This window comes from Ornithorhynchus anatinus, chromosome X5 (assembly GCF_004115215.2).
Source record: "Ornithorhynchus anatinus isolate Pmale09 chromosome X5, mOrnAna1.pri.v4, whole genome shotgun sequence".
Classification (NCBI taxonomy): Eukaryota; Metazoa; Chordata; class Mammalia; order Monotremata; family Ornithorhynchidae; genus Ornithorhynchus; species Ornithorhynchus anatinus.
Window position 1 is genome coordinate 31,332,087 of NC_041753.1, and position 25,252 is coordinate 31,357,338.

A 25,252-nucleotide genomic window follows, 5' to 3' on the forward strand; every position below is an offset into this window, starting at 1 on the left:
TATTGAATGATTCAACAAACATATAATTGCAAGCAAAAACAAATTCCTTATCTTTACGTTTGAACACATCCAATTCTTTGCTATACATAAAGGAAGTAACAACTTTCAACCTTGTGCCAGTTAACTTTTGGAGTCAGTCTCCTTCCTTGTTAGATTGTGAGTCATGTGTGGGACAGTGATTGTACCTGATCTATTAGCCCAGTTTATCTACCCCAGTGCTTAACCCACAGTAAGTGCTTAATCTCACAATTATTATTATTATTGTTGTTATTACAGGTCCCAGAGAGCTGGTAAAATGAATTACAACTGAGCGCCGGTAAGAGGAATGGCTACTAGCTACATTTCTTATCTTGGAAAACACACACAGAAATGGAATTGGCTGATTGGAAACCTAGCCAGTTTCCAAGAAACTGGCCTACCTTTCAGGGGGATCTATAGTACTTCCTTTTTAAAATAGGTTCTTAACAGCTGAGTTTCCCTTACATTCTGTAGAAGTTGCTTTACTGACATGGAATCCTTGTCTGAATGTGGACTCTGAGAGCTCTCTTCATCCAGGCCAAATAGATTTTTTCCTCCTTCCCATAATTTGAAGGAAAACCGTGTCAGACCTTTGGTTCCTAACTCTGTTCCTGGACACTATCAGTCACACTGTGGGATCCTGCCTCTTCTGGGGCTTATTTTACACTGACTGCCCTGTTCAAAACTGCAAAAAGGAGGCTCTGTTAGGTGATAAGGATAACCTACAAAAGATACATTTCTAAGTACTTTCTGAAGATGTGATTTTATATCCATAAACAAGTTAGACCACCCTTCACTGAATGCAAATGCAATGTCTTTGGGGCCCCGCCTTAGCTGTGGCCAGATGGCAGTCTAACATAAAGTGAGAAGCAGTATGGTCCAGTGGATAGAGCATGGGCCTGGAAATCAGAAGGAACTGGGTTCTGATCCCGGCTCCACCACTTGCCTGCTTTGTGACCTTGGGCAAGTCACTTCACTTCTCTGGGCCTCAGTTACCTCATCTGTAAAATGGGGATTAAGACTGGGAGCCTTATGTGGGACATAGATTATGTCCAAACAGACTAACTTTTATCTACCTTTATCTTCATCTTAATACAGTCCCTGGCACATAGTAAGCACTTAACAAATACCATAAAATAAATAAAAAGTTTGCTATGTATCCCTCCAGGGTTATGCTTTCACAATTTTATGCTGCTAGCCTTGCCATCACATAGTCTGGAGGGTCATCTCCCTTCACTGCGTCTGAAGTAAGATCAGCGATCATATCCCCAGTTCAAGTGATGTGTGAGACCTCCAGGTGAATTCTCCATCTGGGACCTTCCTCATAAGAAGCAGCATGGCCTCGTGGAATGAGCACGGACTTGGGAGTCAGAGGACCTGGGCTCTCATCTTGTCTCTGCCACTTACCTACTGTGTGACCTGGGGCAACTCACTTCACTTCTCTGGGCCTCAGTTCCCTCATCTGCAAAATGGGGACCCAATACCTGTTCTACCTCCTACTTTGACTGTGAGCCCCATGCGGAACCAGATTGTCTTGTATCTACCCAGAGCTGAGTACAGTGCTTGACACAGAGTAAGCGCTCTACAAATGCCACAATTATTGTTATTATACCTGCTGACTTTCTTGCTTACATTTTCCTTCAGATAATGCCCCAGGCAGAAACACCAGGATAAAGAGGAATTGGGCACAGTTTCATGGCTATTTCATGAATTTTTAAGAAACCCACCAATCCAAAATAGTTTTTTTTGTTAGGGAAGCAGTATGGCCTTTAGTGGAAAGAGCACGGGCCTAAGAGTTAATGGGCCTGGGTTCTATTTCTGGCACCACCACATATCTGCTGTGCGACCTTGGCAAAATCTCTGTGCCTCAATTCCTCATCTGTGAAAAGGGATTAAAGCCTACTCCCTCCTACCTTAGACTGAGAGCCCCATATGGGACAGGGACTGGGTTCAACCTGATGATCTCATATCTTCGCCAGCACCGAGTACAGCGCTTGGCACATAGTAAGTACTTAAGCTCCATAAATAAAGAAACCGTAATATACTGAAAATCACCTTATTGGTCTAATGAGCTCCCTAGTCCCATCTATTCCAGTTATTGGAAGAACTTGACCAAAAAAAGCATTCACTTGTTACAAAGCAGGTGCTCCGAGTAAAGGTGACTTTACTCTTCAGTAGTCATCTTGTTGCTGCTTCTGAAAGGTTAAGAAAACACCTCCTTCTTCGATTTTACATGGAGAAGGAAATATCCCTTCTTCACATTAGGAAGTCACAATTCTGCATGAATTTCAGTAGTCTTATGTCACCCACTTTCTCTATCTAGTTGTTGTTCATTGAAAGAGATCAGTAGTTGGAAAGAGAGACACCGGTTTCTGACACATTCAACTTTAAAGCAGTGTCAAGTGTTAACTTTTTGAACCAAACTTCAGGTTGTGCATTCCTCAAGTCATTTGGCCCAAATCAATGGCCTGTTGTTACGTTTTAACATGCTAATATCAGGGAAGTGCTGGTTCATATTTAGAAATGGCATTTATGAAGCACACCTTCTGTGTCAACGACTCTGCTAAGCCCTGGGGTAGATACAAGATGATCAGATCAATCACAGGTCTGAATGCTTTAGCTGTTAGGACCATTTGGTAACACCAGTGAAAATTTTTATCAAGTTTCTGTTTGAACGGAATGGAGTTTTCCGATAATGTCTTCCTAGTAATTGTGATAAAAGGAAAGATGTGATGTTATGGTGATTTATGTGAAAAGAATATCACGCTAATAGGTTTCTTTTATACTTATGTAGAAATGAATATGCAGGAATTCCAGTTGATTTCAGACTATTCTGTACAGTAACTATTACGTCAACGGTTGTGGTCAGTGATTATTGACTTTCACACTCTATGTTGTCATAGAAACTTGGAGATCAACAAAATAAACCTGAGGTAATAAAAAGAAAAGTTTTGCTTTTGGGAGAGTGGAGGGAGAGACTCAAGGAGATTTGAGTTGATATGGGAAAATACAAAGAAGCAAAGAAAAAGTCATGAATTGGACTGCATATGTGCAGACAAGATACCAAGAAACAAGGAATCAAAGGTTTGGAACAGAGGCCTGATAAAAATGCTTTTATAGCCTTCTGTAACCACAGGAAAACAAAGAGGTGATTATATAACCATTCTCTGCTTAGTGTGTGGGTGTCCAAGGTAAGACTGTGTCCATCCTGATTAACTTGTGTCTCTCAGTGCTTAGAACAGTGTTTGACACATAGAAAGCACTTAACAAATACCATTGTTATTAGTAGTAGTAGTAGTAGTAGGGTCATTATTATTCCTTGATGTTTTAAGAGGACAATTTGCCTTAGGATGGTGGTTTACCTGTTTAAACCCTTTCTGAAATACCTTATTTGTTACTCCTGAGTTTTTAAAAACTATGTTTTTGAGAATTGGACTTTATCTATGTGTGCTTCTCCTCCCTGCTTTAGATTATAAGCAGGGACCATGCCTGTCAATTTTCACTGTATTTTCCCAGTGCCTAGCTCAATGCCCCGTGAGGTGTCTGTACCTCTCACAGAGGTGGCATGCAGGACCGTTTTGGGCAGGGAATGTGTCTGTTTATTGTCGCATCGTATTTTCCCAAGCACTTAGTACGATGCTCTGCACACAGTAAGCGCTCAATAAATGCGATCAAGCGAAGTAGGGCGAGTGCCAGGGGACTCTCGGCTAGGCAGGGTATCTTCTTGCATCCCCAGGCATCGCAAAACAGACTTAGAAGTACTTGGGAAGAAGAGCCCAGTGAGATTTCCCGATGTAGTGACCATCGACTTAGGTCCATGAGGAGGAATGAGGGCTGGACGTGCCAGGAAAGTATATTCATTCATTCATTCAGTCGTATTTATTGAGCACTTATTGTGTGCAGAGCACTGTACTAAGCACTTGGAAAGTACAATTTGGCAACAGATAGAGACAATCGCTACCCAACAGCAGGCTCACAGTCTAGAACGGGGGAGACAGACAACAAAACAAAACTAGTAGACAGGCATCACTACCATCAAAATAGATAAATAGAACCATAGATAAATGCACATCATTAATGAAATAGAGCGGTAAATATGTACAAATATATATATAAGTGCTGTGGGGAGGGGAAGGGGGTAGACTAGAGGGAGGGGGTAGGGCTCACCTCCTCCAAGAGGCCTTCCCAGACTGAGCCCCCCCTTTCCCTCTGCTTCCCCTCCCCTCCCCCTTCTGCTCTTCCCCTTCCCCTCCCCTCAGTGCTGTGCTCATTTGTATATATTATTTGTATATATTATTTATTACCCTATTTATTTTGTTAATGAGGTGTACATCCCCTTGATTCTATTTACCTTGATGATGTCTTGTTTTTGTTTTGTTCTGTTTTGCTTTGCTGTCTGTCTCCCCTGCTTAGACTGTGAGCCCGTCATTGGGCAGGGATTGTCTCTAACTGTTGCCGAATTGTACATTCCAAGCGCTTAGTTCAGTGCTCTGCACATAGTAAGCGCTCAATAAATACTATTGAATGAATGAATTGAATAGGGGCAATGGGGAGGGGAGGAGGAGCAGAGGGAAAGAGAGGGCTCAGTCTGGGAAGGCCTCCTGGAGGAGGTGAGTTCTCAGTAGGGCTTTGAAGAGGGGAAGAGAGTTAGTTTGGCTCCGGAACTCCTGGGACCTGTTTCTAGTCTACTTCCATGTCCACAGTGCCACTGGGGCTCCAGGAAACTGGAGCTATGCTATTTCTGGAGGCAGTAAGAGCCCCAACAAGGGCACCATCAGAAGTGGCTCACGTCTCCAATTGCCAAGAAGCAGCATGGCTAAGTGGAAAGAACTCCAGGCCTGGGAGTCAAGGACCTGGATTGTAATCCCCACCCCGCCACTCGTCTGCTGCATGACCTTGGGCAAGTCACTTCACTTCTCTGTGCCTCAGTTACCCCATCTGTAAAATGGGGATTAAGACCGTGAGCCCTCTGTGGGACAGGGGTTATCTTGTCTGTATCCCAGAGTTTAGTACAGTGCTGGCACATAGTAAGCACTTAAAAAAAACAACAAATACCATAAACAAACACAACAAAACTACTGACAACCTGTTTAGTGACAGTCCCTTGCAAGTGTGGCACCTAGTTTGCTGATAATGTGGAGATTGCATTCTAGAAAAACCTTGCGGCAAGGAAGGCTTATGTTGTTGCATTGTGTGCGATGCCACATGCATGTGCACAACTGTTTCTCCTGGTACAGCGTCGCATTGTAGCTAATAGGCTTATCGTGTCAGGAGAACGTTCCTTAATTTCGTTCCCTGGGGTTCTAACCAAAACATATAGCGAAAAGATGCTTCATGGCAAAACCGAGTGTGTTTGGAGAGCCAAACGGTCGGCGGCCAGATGGTCATGGGCTTACTAATTGTTTTTAAGCTTAAATAACTCTGCCCGCATTGAAAATTTGGTCATTTTCTTAGATCTGTGGAAATTATGGTTCTTTCTAGGCCTTTCATCTGCAATCATTTTGGTATTTTTTATTATTTCCTGGCATGTCATCACTATGTGATTTTAAAGTGACTTTTATTTTTATAGTAAACACGGGCAAAGACTTCGTTCAGTTTTGCCTTTAACAATCTGAATCTGACTCCTCCAGTTGCTGGTGAAACAGACTGCAAATCAAAGAGGAAATGCTATAACTGCCTGCTGGGTACCCTGCCACCTTTCCTAAAGGGCAAGATTTTCATTTGTTAGACAAACACTACCAGATAATACGCTTTTTATAAAAGAAACTCGCAATCCCCAACATAATCTGGCAAGGTCCGTCGAGTGTTGAAACCGGCATTCACTAGGTCTGTGATGTCACATGGATCACTGTGACATGGACAAAGGCATGGGCAAGGAGTTTGCATCGGCAGGCCAGACATTTCACACAAGCCCAACGAAGTGTGCTGGGCGAGGGAGGAAGAGAACCGACCCTCCGCCTTGCAGCCACATCATTTTGGGCGGATTTTCAAGCTGCCCTTTTTGTGACAGAGGAACTTCGAAGTGGTAAGGATCATGTCGAATACTTTTGTAAGGTTTCTGCACCTAGAGTTCTCGGTTCCGTGTCCTTCCCATTTCCTGCATCGGGCGGGCTGCAAAGATCGCGCCGGGGGTGCCGGGCTGTGATCTGAAGCCACACTGTGATTCCCAGAACGTTTAGGAGTCGATACTTTTCCGTAGTCAATTTCAGGAGGACCCTGCCTAGGATTTTTCCAGCAACGGTGAGCGATGCCAGATGCCTTCAGTGATTGCCACGATGTGATCCGTCACCGTTCTTCTTGAAAATGGAGATGACGGTAGCATCTGTTGAGATGCCGGCACATCGCCTTGGGATTCCGTCTGTCGAGGAGGAGCTTGTGGAGTGTTTAAGCAGGGGGTGTCTCCTCCATACTTGTTGATTTCAAATCCAGGTGCTTGCTCTGTGTCATTTTCCATGACTGTGCTGCACTGACTCCCCCCACCCCCCCAGTAGTTGGGTCAGATGTCTGCACGTTGGAAAGGCTTTCTATCTTTCGTCGGGCCCCGTTTTTTAAAATTTTGGAGGGGAAGGCGGATATATTGTTGCCCTGTCTTCAGGATTTCTTCCCTGTCTCTGATGAGGCCGGAGCCATCTTCAGTCATCGGGGGTGGGGGTGGGTGGGGGTGTTGTGATGGCACGTACGGGGACATGTAAAGTTTTTGTCAGCGTGTGCAAGTTCTGGGCGAGGCGAGGGCCTGCGTATCTCGCCCGTTTCGGCATCCTCCCACCTGTCGCGGAGGTTCTTCAACTCGATTCGCCTGTCGCGAAGCAGGTATCTATCTGCAAAGCCTCGATCTTGGCACATTAGCGGAGCCCCGCCTGCCTGCCGCCCAAGAGTTGCCATTGGTCTGTTTGCGAATCCCTTCCTCCGGCTCCCTCCCGGTTTCTGCCCCCCTCCCCGCCAAGCATGCCATCCCAGCCGCCCTCCCATTGGCTGTGGATCTTGACCATCCTTCCACGTGTGTGTGTGTGTGTATGTGTGTGTGCCGGGGGCGTGCTGGATCTCGGAGGCGGATAAGGGCTCCCTCCTCCCCATTCTCTCCCCACCTCCGCCGCCAATTCTGGTCTCCGCCTACTTTTCCTCAACCCAAGTGGGGAATCCGTCAGATCGGAGGAGGTCCGTCCCCTCTGCCTTCGCCGCCGGTAGCCGCTCTCTTTCCCTTCTCCTTCCCGTGCCGGCTCCGAGGCGGGTCCCGTGGCCTCCGGCGGCAGCGGCGGCGGCGGCGGCGGCGGCGGCGCCGGGGCCGTTTTCCATCCCGCTCCCTTCTGACTCGGAACATTTTGCCCGGGGAAGCGGCCCTCCTCCCTGCTCTCCCTCTGCGCCCCCCCGTCGGCGCGGGCCATCTTTCCGTCCCGCGCGCTCGGTCCCGCGCGCCTCGTCCCGCCGCGCGCCCGGGCTCGCGCGCCTTGCCCCGCGCGCCTCGCTCCGCGCGCGCGGCCCCCCGCTCCTCGTTTAGTTCGATCCGGGCGGTAACGGTGTTAACATCCCGCCGAGGGGGGCGGCGGTCGCCCAGGGAGGCGGGAGGGGGTTGGGGGAGGGAAGGGGGGCCGGGACCTGCCGAAAATCCCATCTGTCCGCCCTCCGTCCCAAGTGTTTCAGCCTACTCATTTCTCTGTCCCTACCATCGATCGTCTCTTGTATTTTGCATTCTTCCTCCCCGGTATGTGATGTGCTTCGGCCGCCGTTGCCACCGACTCGTTCTCTCCTGCCACTGGGGACTCGCCAGCTTGAGGTAAAATTCTCCCATTTCCCCTTCATTCCCTTGCACTAACCCTTCCCTCTCGATCTCTCCTTCCTCTTCGTCTTCGCCCAGTTCGAGCCTCCGAGCGGCTCCAGATCCTCCCCTCGCGCCCCCCGCCACCAACCGCTTACTCCCGGGATGCCGGAGGGGTGGGACGAGATCAGGGGTAGGGGATCGAGAAGGATCTGGGGGTGGCGAAGGGGTCGGGGAGAGGGGTCTGTGCTGAGGAGCCCGGAGGTAAGGTGAGAAGGGTTGGGGCAGTTGGAAGGAGGGTGTGGATCGGCGGAGTTTGAGGGGATGAACGTTTTGGGTCTGGAGGAAAAGGAAGGCAGGTTGGGATGGGGGGTGGGGGATTAAGGGGGACTGGGGCGAGGGGGCGAGGCAGGTTAAGAGGCTGAGAAAGGATGGGGCTCGTGGCGATGGTTAGGGTGGAGCCCAAATGCTTGAGGAAAAGGGTTTAAAGTTGCCAGGAAAATGGGGAGGTGTGAGAAGGGGGCTGGAAATGCGTGCACTTCGGCTGGGGAGCGAAAAGAGGCAAGCTGGTGAACTGCTGAACCTGGACAAAAGGTTTAAAAGTCAAGATCACGATTCCAAATGCACCGTTATTGAACTTCAGAAATTGTGTGTGTGTGTTTGTGTGTGTGTGTGTGTGTTGGGGGGGTGGTTGGAGGTGACTTCATAATGCACAAAAAACACTTCGGTCATAGTGAAGGAGTTGTTAGAGGGTCAACATTTAGCTTGGTGGTTCAAAGTTTTACTATTTAATTGAGTTTTTTCAGAGGGTAGAGGGTGGCCATCCTCTTGATAGGACAAAGCTTTTTATTCGGGCTTAGTCAATTTATCAAAAAGACCGAAATTTTTTTTAAAAAAAATCAATCCTGCTGAGGAAGGCATTGCTTTCCTGATGCTCAGTTGTATTTTATTAATGAGAAATGGCCCACAGCCTCCTCCACTGTGTTCTGAAGGCAGCAGAGGAGCAGAATAGGTTATTCCAGTTCTCTCCCACTGCTTCTTTCAGTTGTAAAAGGGAAGAAGAGGTGGACAGAGGGAGAGTACAACATCTTATTTGGGAGAAGTTTGGGAGGAGGAAGGCTATCTGTGCAGAGAAAATATGAGAGGTTTAGCCGTTATAATGTGTCCATTATATTGTACTCTCCCAAGCGCTTAGCACAGTGATCTGCACACAGTAAGCGCTTTAATACGATTAACTGACATCAGTTAAGGGGTAGGAGTAGTGAGAGCAGGTCACTGTCTCCATCAATGTAGCGGGTTTTTTTCTTTTTTTTGGCGAGGGGGCTTTGGTTGACTTCATATTAATGGATTAGTTTATTTTTTCATGATTACTCAAAGATGAATGACTAAATATAACAAGTGTTATATTTGGGGCTTCTGAAATAAAATGTTTAGATTGTATTCTGGTATTATTGTTTATAGCAGTGGACTTTTATAAGCACAGTTCCACAAACCACTATCTATTTAAAAACAAATAGACTACCAGTTAGAAACAGAAATTAGACAAACTCATGTCTATTGTAATGAACAATTCTTAGCAGGTATCATGGGAAATTTGTGTGATACAATTTTGTCCAAACTTTCCTTACATTATATCTTGGTTTAATACTATTTCCAAGGCTCATTTATAATTAGCTTTTGTACTTAGAAAAAAACAGTGGCTTTTGCCCCTCTAGAAATGAGATACGTTTTGAAAAATCAATCAAGAAATTAATATTTGCATGCTCCCAAGTTGCAGAGCATCATAGGAAGCTGAGAAAATGGCTCTCTGAGAGCTTGTAGCCTCATTTGATCATTTTGACTCGCTACCCATACCCAACTGGTCATTCCAGTTGGTGGAGGGAAAAGGAGAGATGTTTGTATAATATATATCGTCTGACCTTCAGGTTTGAAGAGGACACCACTGGCAGTGAGATTTTTATCAGTGTGTGCAGATGTTGCTGATAGGACCCATTCAAGACTGACAGTCCCTTCCATATTGCATTTAAAGTTTGTCCCCTGACCCACAGCTGCAGTTATTTACAGTACCTGGTGCCAATTCTGTATCTCCCTCTTTGGGTTGTAGTCTTCTAGAAGCATCTGCTCTGAGTCTCACCCATTTCTAATTGCTTTATGCCTGGCTGATCTGTCCACCCTGTTTATAGTTTTCCCATTTCAGCTCACCATACAGCAGCTGTTTAAGAATCCTGCTGTTGTCCATTCTCCTCACGTGTCCCGCCCAGCAAAGGTGCGATACAGGCATCGCTTCAATGGTGGTGGACTGACTGCGTTCCAGGACTTCACTGTTGTGAGCCTATCTTGCCATTCGATGTTAAATATGTCTTGTAAGTGCGATTTTGGAACTTCTGTAGAAGTTGGATGAGCTGCTTGACCCTGAGTTTAGTGTCAGTCTTGATGCCAGGTAGGTGCACCATTTGGTGTAGCTCTCCCAAAGGACATCCTAGCCTTCTTGATTCGGTTTTCTACTTCCTCGTTTTGCTTTGCATCGTGACATATGTAGCAGGATTCAGTGATAGCTTTCGCAATTGGTCTGCTAGCCGAGAACTGCTTCACTAAATCAGTAAAGTACCTGGTCCGACAATTAGCCCAAAGAAGATTGAGTTTATGTACCAACCTGTTATCCGTTGGAAATTACTCCTTTTGGAAGGTCAGGTATGTAATTAGCCTAAAGTTGAATAACCACGATGACTCTAGCTTATGGCTGAAATGTGCATTTTCTGCAGTTTGACTGTTGTCGTTACCTGTAGGTGGGGTACGATCCTCTTCCCCTCCTATGCATTGTCAATTTCAGTTCCTGAAAACCAAGTCCCCAAGTCAGCGTAGATCCAGTTTTTTCCCCAAGAAACTCTTCTCCCCACCCCTCCTTCCATGACGGACTGAACTGCAGGTGGTAAGTGGGGTTGGTGTCATAAAAGAGGCTAGTGCTTTAAAGTTGAAACTAAAATAAGAGGTAAATTTAAAAAATGCCATGTCTTTAAACATAAATTGAGGACTGCTTGTAATTTCTGTTTTTCAAAAACTGTGTGCAAGATCATCTCCGAGGTTGTGCTGGAAGTTAACTTTGCTCTTTGTTAAAGGTAAGACTTAGATTGAGTTTTCTTTAATTAAAAATGGAAAAATCACTCTTTTTCCCCGCCAAAATTAAAGTGCAAGACTAAACCAAAGCTGTGTATTTTCTGTGAATTCTATGAATTCTATTTTCTATCCCAACGATGATACCGACTAAGGTAAGCCAGAAGCAAACACAGTGGAAAGAAGATGGGGAAGTTTTTGCCACTGACCTCAGTTTCATGTGCAAATTTAGGGCATGCAGGGTTTCTTTCAGATCTTAACTGGGGGGTTGGGAGCCCGGGAGGTGGAAGGGGAGAGGAGGGAAGGATGACCTCATATTTGTGTGCATATGATATACAGTAGTCATGAATGATATTTAGTATAAAAAATATAGGCACAACCTTGCTATGAGGATCTTTTTATAGCAAGTGGGGTGGGGAAGGGATCAAATTGCACCAAATTAGGAAACCAATACTGTTATAGTTGAAGTTGTCTCTAAGGCAGTCTCACTGTAGCAGTTTTTCAAAATGAGATGTTTTATTTTTTAAAATGATTTCTTGACTGAGGAAAAAAATGGGATGTGATAATAATAATTATTGTATTTGTTAAGCACTTATTATATGCCAAGCACTGTACTGAGCACTGGGGTAGATACAAGAACTCACAGCCTAAGTAGGAGGGAAAACAGGTAATAATAATGTTGGTATTTGTTAAGCGCTTACTATGTGCCGAGCACTGTTCTAAGCTCTGGGGTAGACACAGGGGAATCAGGTTGTCCCACGTGGGGCTCACAGTCTTCATCCCCATTTTAATAATAATAATGTTGGTACTTGTTAAGCGCTTACTATGTGCAGAGCACTGTTCTAAGCGCTGGGGTAAACACAGGGGAATCAGGTCGTCCCACGTGGGGCTCACAGTCTTAATCCCCATTTTACAGATGAGGGAACTGAGGCACAGAGAAGTTAAGTGACTTGCCCACAGTCACACAGCTGACAAGTGGCAGAGCTGGGATTCGAACTCGAACTATTGAATTCCCATTTTGCAGATGAGAGAACCGAGCCACAGAGAAGTTAAGTGACTTGCCCAAAGTCACACAGCAGATACATGGCAGAGCCGGGACTAGATCTCAGGTCCTCTGACTCCCAGCCTGTGTTTTTTCTGCTAAACCATGCAAAAATAGCGTGGTCCTTATTGAGCCATATCTACTTATTTAACTGAGTGGGTGGGCTCCAACATCAGCCAGCTAGAGGTGGACGAGGTTAAATTAGGGTTGGGTTGGTTTTCCTGTAGGTTTTATCCCAGCTCCCTTTAATCCCAGAAACCTCAATGTGCTGAGTTCCTTGGAGACCTCAGAGAGCCAAGTCGGTCGTATTGTACTCTCCCAAACACTTACTCCAGTGCCCTGCACACAGTAGGTACTCGATTGATTGATAGAGGTGGAATTATAGCCAAATCCCTGATCAGGTTCCTCTTCTCTCTCCACCCTCTCCCCGCCCCCCACAACCCACCGCCTAGCTGTGGGGAAAGCAGGATGATCACTATGGACAGGGGAACGTGCCAACCAACTCTGTTATATCGTATACTCTCCCAAGTGCTTAGTACAGTGCTCTTCACCCAGTAAGCATCCAATAAATACAATCGATTGTGTTTTGTTTGGGATAGCAGGGGTTACAAGTAACTCAGTTTCTTCCCAGTATCCAAGGACCTTGGAGCAATACTGCTGAGGAAAGGAGGACAGAGTTTCCGCTAACCCACCAGATCTCAGTCTCCTAAAATCCAATCCCCTCCAATGAGCTTTTCCTGATTAATCATTCAGTCAATCAGTGGTATTTATTGAATGCTTACAGTTTGCGAGACATCCAGGTAGAGTTGTCCTGAAGGCAGGAGGAATTATGAGAGTGCAGAGAAGGAGAGAGGTCAGGGCCCGAGAGGTAGTTTTGGGACGACATCCATCTAGATGTGGCAGTTGGAGCCAAGGGAGCGAATGCGTTCTCCAAGAGAGTTGGCCTAGATGGAGAGTAGAAGGGGGACCCAGAACTGAGATTTGAGGGATTCCTTCTGTTAGAGGTTGGGAGGCAGAGGAGCCGCCCGTGAAAGAGACTGAGAATGAGTGGCCAGAGAGATAGGAGGGGAACCAGGAGAGGAAAGTGTCAGTGAAGCCATGGTTGGTTAATGTTCCCAGGAGAAAGGGGTGCTCCACCAGTATCGAAGGCAGCTGAGTGGTCGAGGGGGATTAGGGCAGAGTAGAGGCTGTCGGATTTGGGAAGATTAACTCCCAATGCTCAGAACCCAACGACTACCTCTATCACTTATACATTTATTCACACTCATCCGCAGCACTTAGGGGTATATTTGTATTCCAGGGTACAGTCTGTTAATTGATTCTGATTCCGCCACCTCCGTACCCCATGCTGTAGCTAGATTATGTTTCTCAAAAATGTGGCTCTACTGTAAATGGCTGTATCGTGGGATTTGTTTTCTTATAGACGCAGGTAATTAGTTGGGTTCTGTTCCGGAACCACTCCTGACATGATGAGCGGGCCCTACAGGTAAGTAAAAATTACAATGCAAATCTTTCCTGATTCCTGTGTTCCCTGCTTCCTTCAGCTCCCCTACTTCAAAAGCAGTTTCCTCCCTCCACTCCGTCTCTAAACATTCCTTTTTTTTTTCTAAAGGCAGTATGCAGAGAACCCCACTGCTGCCGCCGCCAGGACTGGGAAAATGTCGCTGAGACCCTCCTTGTCCCGGCTTTTTCTCTCTCTCTCCCCCCACCCAAGCCACTCATGCCTGGACTCTGTGGTCTCTGCAGCTGTCCCACCCGGCCGCCATTAGCTCTAGTCCTTGGTGCAGCGGGACCAACATCTCTGTGCTCTGGACTCCTTGGCAACTGGGACCACTCTCTAGCTAACTCGTACCTTTTCTCTCTCACTTCACGCTTACCCGATGTCGCTGTCCCTAACAGGGTGGCTAGTGATGGCCCCCTTGAGAACCCTCCATTGGAGAGTGCGACGGGCAAGGGGCGTGCGGATGTCTGCTCCACTGCACCAAGAACAGGGACTCTTAGGGGACTTAGGGGCCGGGTGTATCTATCCACAGCAGGGCCTTAGTACAGTGCATTGCACACAGTGGGTGTTCAGTAAATACCATTACTACTACCCTCTCATCCCCAAGGCCCTTGTCAACTGCAGCTATTCAGGAGGCTGCTGTAGATTGAGCAAAATCAGTCCATCAGTCAGTGGCATTTATTGAGCGCTTACTATGTGCAGCGCCCTAAGCACTTAGGAGCATACAGCAGAGTTGATAGGCACATTCCCTGTCTACCGGGAGCTTACTGTCTAGAGAGTAAGATCCGCCCTTTCCTCTCCACCCAAACGGCTACCTTACTGCTACGGGCTCTCGTTGTATCCCGGCTAGACTACTGTGTCAGCCTTCTCTCTGATCTCCCTTCCTCCTCTCTCGCCCTTCTCCAGTCTATTCTTCACTCCGCTGCCCGGCTCATCTTCCTGCAGAAACGATCTGGGCATGTCACTCCCCTTCTTAAACACCTCCAGTGGTTGCCTATCAACCTCCGCTCCAAACAAAAACTCCTCACTCTAGGCTTCAAGGCTCTCCATCACCTTGCCCCTTCCTACCTCTCCTCCCTTCTCTCTTTCTACCGCCCACACTGCACGCTCCGCTCCTCTGCCGCCCACCTCCTCACTGTCCCTCGGTCTCGCCTATCCCTCCGTCGACCCCCGGGCCACGTCCTCCCGCGGTCCTGGAACGCCCTCCCTCCTCACCTCCGCCAAACTGATTCTCTTTCCCTCTTCAAAACCCTACTTAAAACTCAGCTCCTCCAAGAGGCCTTCCCAGACTGAGCTCCTCTTCTCCCTCTACCACCCCCCCCTTCACCTCTCCGCAGCTTAACCCTCTTCTCCCCCCATTTCCCTGTGCTCCTCCCCCTCTCCCTTCCCATCCCCTCAGCACTGTATTCGTCTGCTCAACTGTATATATTTTCGTTACCCTATTTATTTTGTTAATGAAATGTACATCGCCTCGATTCTGTTTAGTTGCCATTGTTTTTACGAGATGTTCTACCCCTTGACGCTGTTTATTGCCATTGTTCTTGTCTGTCTGTCTCCCCCGATTAGACCGTAAGCCCGTCAAATGGCAAGGACTGTCTCTATCTGTTGCCGACTTGTTCATTCCAAGCGCTTAGTACAGTGCTCTGCACATAGTAAGCGCTCAATAAATACTATTGAATGAATGAATGAATGAGAGGGAGACAGTAATATAAATAATTTGAAGATATGTACATAAGTGTGGCGGGATGAGCATCAAGTGGTTAAAGGGTACAGATGATAATAATAATTATGGTATTTGTTAAGCGCTTTGTGCCGAGCACCGTTCTAAGTGCTGAGCACTGTTCTAAGCGCTGTACAGATCCACGTGCAAAGATGACTCAGAAAGGTGAGGGAGTTCTGGGGTGTGGGGGAACAAGAGGGCTTCATTGGGGAAGGCCTCTTGGAGGAGAAGAGCTGTGGAGGACTGAGACAACTGGATTGAGAATCTTGGTTGGGCTCGTCTGGTCTGTTTCTAAGACTGGTTAGTCCAGTAGTGGGCAGAAACAGTGATGGATCTTTGTACTTATGCACAGATGGATGGACACATTAGTGCAATAGCCATGATAATGTACTTTTAAGTGAGGTGTTGATAAGTGCAGACATTGTAATTTTGTAGTTCCCAATAAACACTTTTTTTTCCACTCCTTTTTTGGTGAATAGAGTGAAAGTTGAACTACAGAAAACACTCTACTCAGTTGCAATAATGTTAAGATGTTAACTCAATCTTTTTTTATGGGTGGATTTTCCCCCCTTCATGCTCTTTAAAAAGTTATTCAGAGTTGTGGAGCAAATTAAATAGTTCAGTTTGGAAGAGTAGAAGCTCTGAAGCAGGTAGTAATTTTTTTTCTAGAATTAAATATCAAGGCACGTTTGGATCGTATCACATCAGTCAAGCAATCGAAAGACCCTTCTTCGGGATTCCAGAAAATTTACTCCTGGTCTGTTTGCAGATGTATTCGGAAGTGTGTTTAGAAGACTTTGCCCTCCAAATAAGCTGGTAAATTAAACATGTAAAATTTGAAAGTAAGAGCTGTTATAGAGTAGGTATGCTAAGGATTTGAATAAGCGGTTGATTAGAGAAATGACTTTTGAAAATAGCTTGATTATTAGGTAGAAGAAAGCTAAAGATTCATTGGTGGAAGATGCATTTTCAGTTCATCAGTAAGAGTTGGCTATCTTGCTTCCTGCAAATGATTAGAAAGCAGTGAAGTTTTGATATTTGGAACAATACAATTGAAATGATTAAGTTGTGAACTTCCCAAAGCCCATTTCCCTCTCACCGCTTCCGCTGCTTCATCTTTCTTCTGCCTTCTAACTGTTTCTCAAGAGGAAGTCTCCCATTGCTCTCTACATCCCACCTGCTGTCTTCCACTGCCTCTGCCTGTTCCCTCTCACTTCCTAAAACCACTCGCTCTCATTCACTCTGCCCCACTTCACTGCTACTTTCAATCTCTCACTCCTCGATGGGGCCTCCCCCTCCCGCTCCAAGCTTGCTTAAGTCTCCCCCCTACTCAAAAAGTCCCCTCCAACTTTCGACCCATCTCCCTGCTCTCATTCCTATCCAAATTTCTGGAATAGGTCATATACACCTGGTGCCTGCCTTCATTTCCTCCCCTCCAGTTCCCTTCTTGTCCCTCTGCTATCTTGTTTCCTCCTTTTCTCTGTGGAAGCTACGCTCCCCGAGATCACCAATGAGTCAGCCCTTGTGTCATGGAATGGATTCTCTTCTCTCCTAATCCATACCGACCTCTCGCTATGGAGCCCTTCTTGAAACATTCTATAACCTTAGTTTTACCAACACAGTTCTCTTCTGGTTCTTCTCTCACCTTTCTGGTTACTACTTCTTGATCTCTTTTGCAGCTGCTTCTTCCCCCTAACTGTGGGTGTCCCTCAAGAGTCTATCTGGATCCCTTTTTCCTTCTCACTTATTGCTCCCCATGGGAGTGAGTGTTTCCACTCCCATGACTTCTACTACCACTTCTGTGTGATTTGTAAATCTAGCTAGCCCAGACCTCTCACCTCCTCTGCAATCTTGCATTTCCTCTTGCCTCTAGAACATCTCTATTGGGATAGTTGGCCAGCTCCTGAAGGTGCTTCTTCTTTCCTTCCAAATTTTCTTCTCCCCCACAATTCCCCATAACAGTTTACACCAGCACCATCCTTCCTGCTTCTGCAGCCTGCAGCCATGGCATTATCCTTGACTCTTTTCTTTCAACTCCCTTATTCAGTCTCCCACTAAATCCTTTAAGTTTTTCCCCCATGACATCTCCCAGATCCATCTCTTCCTTCCAATCCAGAAGGTCACTACCCTGCTCTGGACACTTACCATCCCAGCTCGACTACTGCATCGGCCTCCTCACTGATCTCTCTCCTCTCCAATCTGCTGCCCAGATCATTTTTCTAAAAGTGTTATTCTACATCTTCCCACCCCTCAGAAGTTCATCAGTGGTTATGCATTCTTCTACACGTCCAACAGGAACTCCTGACCGTTGGCTTTAAGGTACTCCATAAGTTCTCTTTTCCTTACCTATCCACTCTCTTCTCCCACTCTACCCCAGCTCACAGTCTCCATTGTTCTCAAGTTAACTTAACCCCTGTCCCGTTTGCATTTCTTCTGCCTTTGACCCCCAGGCTCCCCCTCCTGCCTGGAGCTCTCTCCCTCTTCAGATCCTTCAGACCACAGCTCTTTCCATCTTCAGAGCCTTTCTGAAATCTCATCTCCTCCAAGGGGCCTTCCCAGTTAAGTTTTTGTCATCTCCCTTTGTTATACCTTCCTAACTACCTCTTTAGCACTTCCTCCCCAAATATGTGCTTGTTTTTTCACAACCTCCAGTAGCACTTGTGTACAAATTGTCTTATATGCCCCAATTTCTTAAACGTTCACCCATCTCTATATCCTCTCTTCCTTTTATTTGCTATTCCCTGCTCCCCGCCCCTCCCAACAAGGTTATGAGCTCCTTGAGGACAAGGATTGTGTCTAACTCGGTTGCATTCTCTCAAGGGCTTTGCACAGTGCTGTGCATAAAGATCCCCAATAAATGCTACTGATTTCCATTTAGCGGCTGAGGGAGAGTAGGAGCTGCAGCTTACAAGGCTCATGACAGGTAGAGAGCTTGAGGGAACCTGTTTGTCTAACACAATTTCAACACAATGAAGTTGATACTTATTAAAGAACGTGGAGACTTCTTTATCAAGTGGAATGTCTGTTTGCCTAGAGTCCTCCAAAGGAAACCAGGCTTTAGTCTCATATAGGAAGCATTTGCACTCCACTGTGGTTAACAAAAGCTTTCAGTTATCTTAATTGTTTCTGCTGAATGGAGCATCAGGGAATAGCAACAGGGGAAGTGGGGAGAAATTGCCCTCTTGCTGAGATAGTCAGTACTTAGGAGAATGTTGGGTAACTGGGAGGCACTGAGTGCCTATACACATGCAGGGAGATATTTTAAGTACAGCTGTTCCCCGGGTTTTGGTCACCCCACAGTGTGTGCCACCTGGAGACACAGCCCACACTATTTGTTGATGTTCCTCAGAATCCATAAGCCTGCTCCCAGCTTTATGTCCAACCATTGCAGGTAAATCCAGTCGCTCCCCATCCTCTCCTCTTCAGACCCTGCTCCATCTTACTTTTCTCGGTTCTGAGCAGTTTTCCTCCCTACCTTGAACTTGGCTCCCATCTCCTTGCCTTCCCCATTCCCCTCCCACCCCACTGATACTAGCGATGCATGCATCAGGAACGGGAAAGGAGGGGGCTTATGGCGGAAGCACTGTCTGCCCTCATGAGAGGAGCAGGAAGATATTATTCAGACCCAGGATGTGGCCTTCCTGATGGCTAGGTGCCTGGCTCCTGGCTCTGTCTTCTTGCCCTCAGGAGCCAGCTTGGTTTAACTCAGCTACGTTCCTCTTGGATTGCTCCCTGGCTGGCTCTGGCCTTCTCCCAGCCCCAGTTCGACAGTCTTTCCAGGGAGATCATCTCTGAGTTTTGCCCTTGCTACCAGTGGCACAGACTTCCCTGCCCCCATCCTTGTCCCCGGGGAAGCTATCTGCCAATTGTTGAAAATAAGGGCTCGGGTCTGGTTGGCTGCTTGGGGTGGGCTCTGCCACTGGACTCTGTGGTCATGAGGCTGACCGCTCTGCTGGAGGCAGAGAAGCCAGAGGCAGCAGGGCTTCATTTGCTGGGGAATGAGGGATGGAGCCTCAGAGAGAAGGCTGTGAGGGTGGTGGTGGTGGTGGCGGTGGGTACAGACCAAGTTGACTCCCGGACTTCCATCTTCCGGAAATAAGGTAAGTGATCAGAGCGTGGCTATTATCAGCTTTCTTAACTGCTACTTCCCAATTCACTTGCTTGCTTCATTCCTCCCAAGCTAACCTTCCAACTGTTTCTCACCCTCGCCGTTCTCACCTCCTTTCCCATGCTCATGCTTTTCCCCAGAATTGGATCTCTCTCTTCCCCACCATCTGACAGCCAATAATAATAATAGCATTTATTCAGTGCTTACTGTGTGCCAAATCCTCTATCAAGTGGTCAGGTAGTTAGAAGATAACCTGATCGGACACAATTGCTGTTCCACACAGGGCTCGCTGTCGGAGGGAGAACAGGTATTTTATCCCCATTTTACAGCTGAGAGAACTGAGGCACAGGGAACTTAAAATGACAGATTACCAGGCACAGCTCTCTCAATGTTCCTAAAATGTCTCCTAAAATCCCCCCACCTTCAGCAAGCCTCCCTCAAATAACTCCCATGTTAATGTGACGGCCATCTCTACCACTTTCATATTTATTTTGACCTTTCATATGTATTTTTACTGTGCAAATGCATAATCACTTGAAGTAAGTTACTTCTTCTGACTAGATTTGTAAATACTTTCATGTCTGTCTCCCACATTCAAGTGTAAGTGACCATGGGTAGGGAATGTGTCTTGTGCTTCTGTGGTATTTTCTCAAGCCCATCGTTCAGGGAGTGCTCAATATAGTGCCGTTACTACATTACTGCTACCACAGGCAAGCACAGAGACTATGCATAAAATGGGAATGAAAGGGAAAGCATAGTAAAAATGAAGGTAAAAGGTAAAAGGAGTGGGTTAAGTAAATCGATCAGTCACTCTACCCAGAAATGCTAAAGGTGGTCATCAGGTTGGTTGGGATTAATCGGTGAATGTCTCCAGGAGGAGGTGGGTTATTTTCGGGAACACCCTGAAGGTTGGTAGGTAAATTGCCTGTCAGATTTCAGTGGAATTCTTACTAGCAAGAGGAAGTAAAATTCATAACATAACACTCTATAGCTGTGGTAAAAGGTTTGTATGGGATAGTATTGAAACTCATGTAAAACCATAAAGTGTTGTTGATGATTATTTACGTTTTATTTTTTTCCTCCACTGTTATGTGAGTTAGAAGTGTTTGAAATTACTCTGACCGGTTGTACGACTGTTATCATATAATGCTTTTAATAATAATAATTATTATTATTATGGTGATATTTCTTAAGCACTTACTATGTGCCAAGCATTGTTCTAAGCGCAGGGGTAGATACAAGGTAGTCAGGTTGTCCCACATGGGGCTCACAGTCTTAATCCCCATTTTACAGATGAGGTAACTGAGGCACAGAGAAGTAGTGTGACTTGCCCAAAGTCACACAGCTGACAAGTGGCGGAGCCGGGATTAGAACCTATGACCTTTGACTCCCCGGCCCGGGCTCGATTTCCCTAAGGAAGCGCAGCTTGCTTGCTATTGATAATTCCTATAACAATGAATGATCCTAATTAATTTTAAAGCCAAAGGCCCTTATTATAGGCAGTCAGTGTGATTTTGGGATTATGAATTGATGTTACCAACAGAAGGTATAAATGTTCAAAAAATGTAATAGAGAAAGTTGGGATCATGATGATTTTTTTCACTTTGGCCTTGAGGAAAATAATTGAATTAAATTTCCATTCTGAAATTCTCATTACTGTTATTAACAATAATATAATTATGGTGATATCTCTTAAGTGCTTACTTTATGCCAAGCACTGGTCAAAGCACAGAGGTAGATACAAGATAATCATCTTGGACACAGTCCATAAAGGGATTAAGGTGGGAGGAGGACAAGTACTGAATTTCCATTTTACAGATGAAGAAACTGAGGTACAAAGAAGTTGAGTGACTTGCCCAAGGTCACACAGCAGTGAGGTAGCAGAGCTGGGCAGTGGAGTAGGTGGGAATGGGTAAGGCAGGGGAGTAGCTGAATAGGGGTTTCTCTATGTCAAGTGAAAGCACACCACAGTAGGTATAGGAGAAAAAGCGTTGCCTAAGTCTACTTAAGAGCCCTGCCTCTCTCCTGAGATCCTGGCAAGTGGAGAAGCAGGGCTTCAATATTGTGTTTGGGGAAGGGGCAAGTGGAAGAAGGGGTAGGGAGAGAATTGAATTCCCTGCAATGGTTACACATAACGTGGGTGGGACTTATGGATCCTGGGCTCATTCAGTAGATCTTGTATATTGTGGTTGTTTGGAATTGGGGGTTCACCTGTATCTCTTAATCGCATTTATTGATAAAATAGCATTATATGGAAAGTATAAATAAAGTAGATGCACAGTCGATCATTGGTATTTATTGAGCACTTACTGCTTGCAGGGAACATGTCTACCAAATCTGTCATATTGTACTCTTCCAAGTGCTTAGTACACAGTAAGCGCTCAGTACATACCACTGACTGATTGCAGAGCACTGTACTAAGTGCATGGGAGAGTACAATACAGTGGAATTGATAGACACAGTTCCTCCTCTCAAGGAGCTTGCAATATAGATGGGGAGGCAGACAGTAAAATAAATTACAGATAGGGAAAAATGACAGGGTATAAGGATAGGTAGAGAAGTGCTGAGGAGCTGGGGATGGGGTGAGTGTCAAAGTGCTTCGTTGTGGACAGGGAATGTGTCTACCAACTCTGTTACATTGTACTCTCCCAAGCACTCTGCACACAGTAAGGGCTCCATAAGTATGATTGATTGATTGAAGTACATAGCCAGGTGCAAAGGTGACACAGAAGAGAGAGCAAATAATAACAACGATGGTATTTGTTAAACACATACTATGTGCCAAGCACTGTTCTAAGCACTGGGGTAGATACAAAGTAATCAGGTTATCCCACGTGGGACTCACAGTCTTAATCTCCATTTTACAGATGAGGTAACTGAGGCACAGAAAAGTTTAGTGGCTTGCCCAAAGTCACACAGCTGACAAGTGGTGGAGCCAGGACTAGAACCCATGACCTCTGACTCCCAAGCCCATGCTCTTTCCACTAAGCCACCCTACTCCTCCTATGGGGGGGGGGGATTGAGAGTTTAGTTAGGGAAGGCTGCAGGGAGGAGATATGGTTTTAGGAGGGTTTCGAAGATGGGGAGATTGGTGGTCTGTCAGATATGAAGGGGGAGAGCGTTCCAGGCCAGAGGGAGGAAATGGGCAAGGAGTCGGCAAGATTCAGTTCCAGGGAGTAGTAGGTCGGTGTTAGAGGAACAAAATGTGTGGGCTGGGTTGTAAGTAGGAAATTGAGGTAAAGTAGGAGAGGGAGAGCTGACTGAGTGCCTTAAAGCCGATGGTAAGGAGTTTTTGTTTGATGTGGAGGTGGGTTGGCAGCCTAGGAGGCTTTTGAGGAGTGGGGAGATGTGGATTGAATTTTTTTTTTAAATGATTCAGGGAGCAGGAAGTATGGAATGGAGAGGGGAGAGATAGGAGTCACGGAGGTCAGCACAATGTTAACGGATAACTCAATTTCCCAGAAAGCCAGAATATACATTGTATTTTCACATTCTTAATTGATGGTTTGGCAAATGTAGTGAGAAATAAATTTTTCCATAAAATTAACATAATACTTCTCCTACAAAGTGGGGTTATGTTCTTGAAGAACCACACATTAAGGGAAATTTGAGTTGAAGTACTCAACCTGTGGTGTATATGTGCATAATCATTTCTTCTGACACTGCATTGTGTTCTTCCCAGAGAGATGCACATTGTAGGAAAAATATTCTCAAATTCTACCTCTGCATTTTATTCAAAATCTATCATGAAAACGATCGTTCCGGCAGAACTGACTTCAGTTTGAGTTTAATAGATACCTACAAATAGGACTAGAAAACTAGATAAAGCAAACAACAGCTAGATGATAAATAATATCGATGGTATTTAAGTGCTTGCTATGTGCCAAGCACTGTATTAATTGCTGGAATAGATACAGGATAAGAAGGTCAGAGGGTCTAAGCAGGAGCAAGAACAGGTATTGAATTCCCATTTTACAAATGAGGAAACGGAGGCACAAAAAAGTGAAGTGAGTTGCCCAGAGTCACAGAGCAGGCAAGTGGTAGAACCGAGATTGTTTTCTTTGCAAAAGGTCATTTAGCCTATTTTCTTACTGATAAACTGTCTCTTATTGATCTATTTTCTTACTGATAAACCTCAAGAACATATATTTCAGTTGGCATTCATCATTGACAATCTACTCAAAAGGTAGATGTTATAAGGAGTCTTTCTTAAGTGGCACAATCTGAATACAACTAGTGTAGTAGTTATACATTATTCCTTGTGGAAAAAAAAGAACAGCCCCCATCACTGGTTTCGCAACAGAAAAATTTACCTTTTATCGCTAAAAATTTTCAAGACCCAAAGAGGAGTTTAAGGGAATGGATTAGGGGAATCTCCCTCCCCCCCCACCATCTCCATGTAATTAGAAGATCTAATTCTCTATTTGGTTAAATGACACCCAATAACCCCTTACAGGCAGAATGGGAAGAAAGAATAACGTTGGTTTCTGCCTACCTAACTTGAATTGGAGAAGGTAAATCTCGCCTGAAAAACCTCCTGTCATTGAAAGGCATAAAGAGGCTACATTGTAATACCATCCCTGCAAAGAGAAAATTATTTCCCCAATCCGGTTGGTGGGTTGGCTAGTAAACCCCTTTCTGTCCCCATTATTTTCAGGCAATTTTCTGCCTAAATGGCTCCTCTAGGCGGGAAGTGAAGTTGGCCACTTACCATGACACCTTTGGTTGGGAGCCGCCAGGGTCCTGCAGCTAAATCCTCTTGATTAATAAAGAAATGTGACTGAAAGCTGCAGATCAGGTTGTGATTAAGAGATGGCCAAACCCAATACAGATATAACTGTTCCATTCACAGCCTTAAGTTGTACCTGTGGAGCTGCTGGGTGAGTTCAGCTGCCTGCTGGCACTAGAGGTATTATTTGTTGGCATTACTTGTGAAAACCAATGTTGTGGTTCTGCAAAATGGTTTGAAGAAAGCAACATGCTTCCAGGAAGATAATGGTCATTTCCAACAGTTACGGCACTCTTATTCTTAAATGAGATGTGGTACTTTGACCTCAACCCGGGGCTTGATATCCAGTAAACAGAGCTCATGTATCTCGGGCGGGGGGGAGAGGGGCGTGGTGTGTGTGTGTGTGTGTGTGTGTGTGAATTGTGAAAGACAATTAATGCATCCTCTCTATCTGACTGATTTTCCTTTTCATTTTTCAGCTCCTCTACGAATTTGTCAACAGTGTCCTGAACAGCTCCCGTGCGAAGATATTTAACTGAAAGGTCAACCAAAGAAAGACACTCTGCAGATGGAATGATATGCTCCTTGTCAGTGATCTCTCAATCCCTCTTTGAAGCTTAATCTTACATAACTAGCACAGTTAATTAGGGATGTTTCTGTTTTTGCAGCACCCTATTCTGTAATTGCTTGTCCTAATTGCAGAATTCAAAGTGGAGTACCAGAAACTAGATATGGATAAGAAAAAGGACAAGATAGATGATAAACCGGTGGCACGCCCTAGTGGTCGAATAGGACATCACCCTCGAGGGATGGGATCTACGAGTTCCAGCGTTTTGATGGTAGGACCAAACTTCCGAGTGGGCAAAAAGATTGGATGCGGCAATTTTGGAGAACTGCGGCTAGGTAAGACTCTTCTCTCCTATTCTACTATTATTTCAACACATGCATTTCATTGCTACCCATGAAAATGTTTTCCAGTCACTGCATTTGAAAATGAAAATGTGTTCCAGACCCCTCACTGTTCGATAAATTTTGGTCGGTCTATTTACTGAGAGGAAGAAATGGAGACTTTCTTTCTAGGTTTTGGTGATCGTCAAGGAATCCCCCAAATCTAGCCAATAGGATTGCAGTTGAGCATTCCAATTATTATTTACGTGCTCACTTTATGATAAGTGCTATACCACGTACTATATTCTCAAGTGCTAGACACTACTAAGTGCTGGATAAGAGTACAGATGTACCCTAGGATATATCTGTAATATGTTCCTCA

The 25,252-nt window shown here is 45.6% G+C and overlaps 1 protein-coding gene across 10 annotated transcripts in view; it reads left to right on the forward strand.

Annotated features, from left to right (window-relative positions):
- Window positions 1-291: 291 nt before the first annotated feature.
- Window positions 292-25,252, forward strand: part of CSNK1G3 (casein kinase 1 gamma 3) — a 99,810-nt gene continuing 74,849 nt past the window's right edge. For 2 of the 10 annotated variants that reach the window (XM_029055630.2, XM_029055629.2), the window contains exons 1-3: window positions 7,575-7,789; window positions 24,462-24,569; window positions 24,685-24,885. In XM_029055630.2, the coding sequence (XP_028911463.1) occupies window positions 24,714-24,885 (172 nt within the window). In that variant the 5' untranslated portion in view covers window positions 7,575-7,789; window positions 24,462-24,569; window positions 24,685-24,713. Of the gene's footprint in view, window positions 317-3,141; window positions 3,167-5,957; window positions 6,044-7,140; window positions 7,200-7,571; window positions 7,790-10,601; window positions 10,701-10,840; window positions 10,888-13,347; window positions 13,411-24,138; window positions 24,163-24,461; window positions 24,570-24,684; window positions 24,886-25,252 lie in introns of those variants that run through there. The other 8 variants (XM_029055619.2, XM_029055621.2, XM_029055623.2 and 5 more) reach the window with 8 other exon arrangements.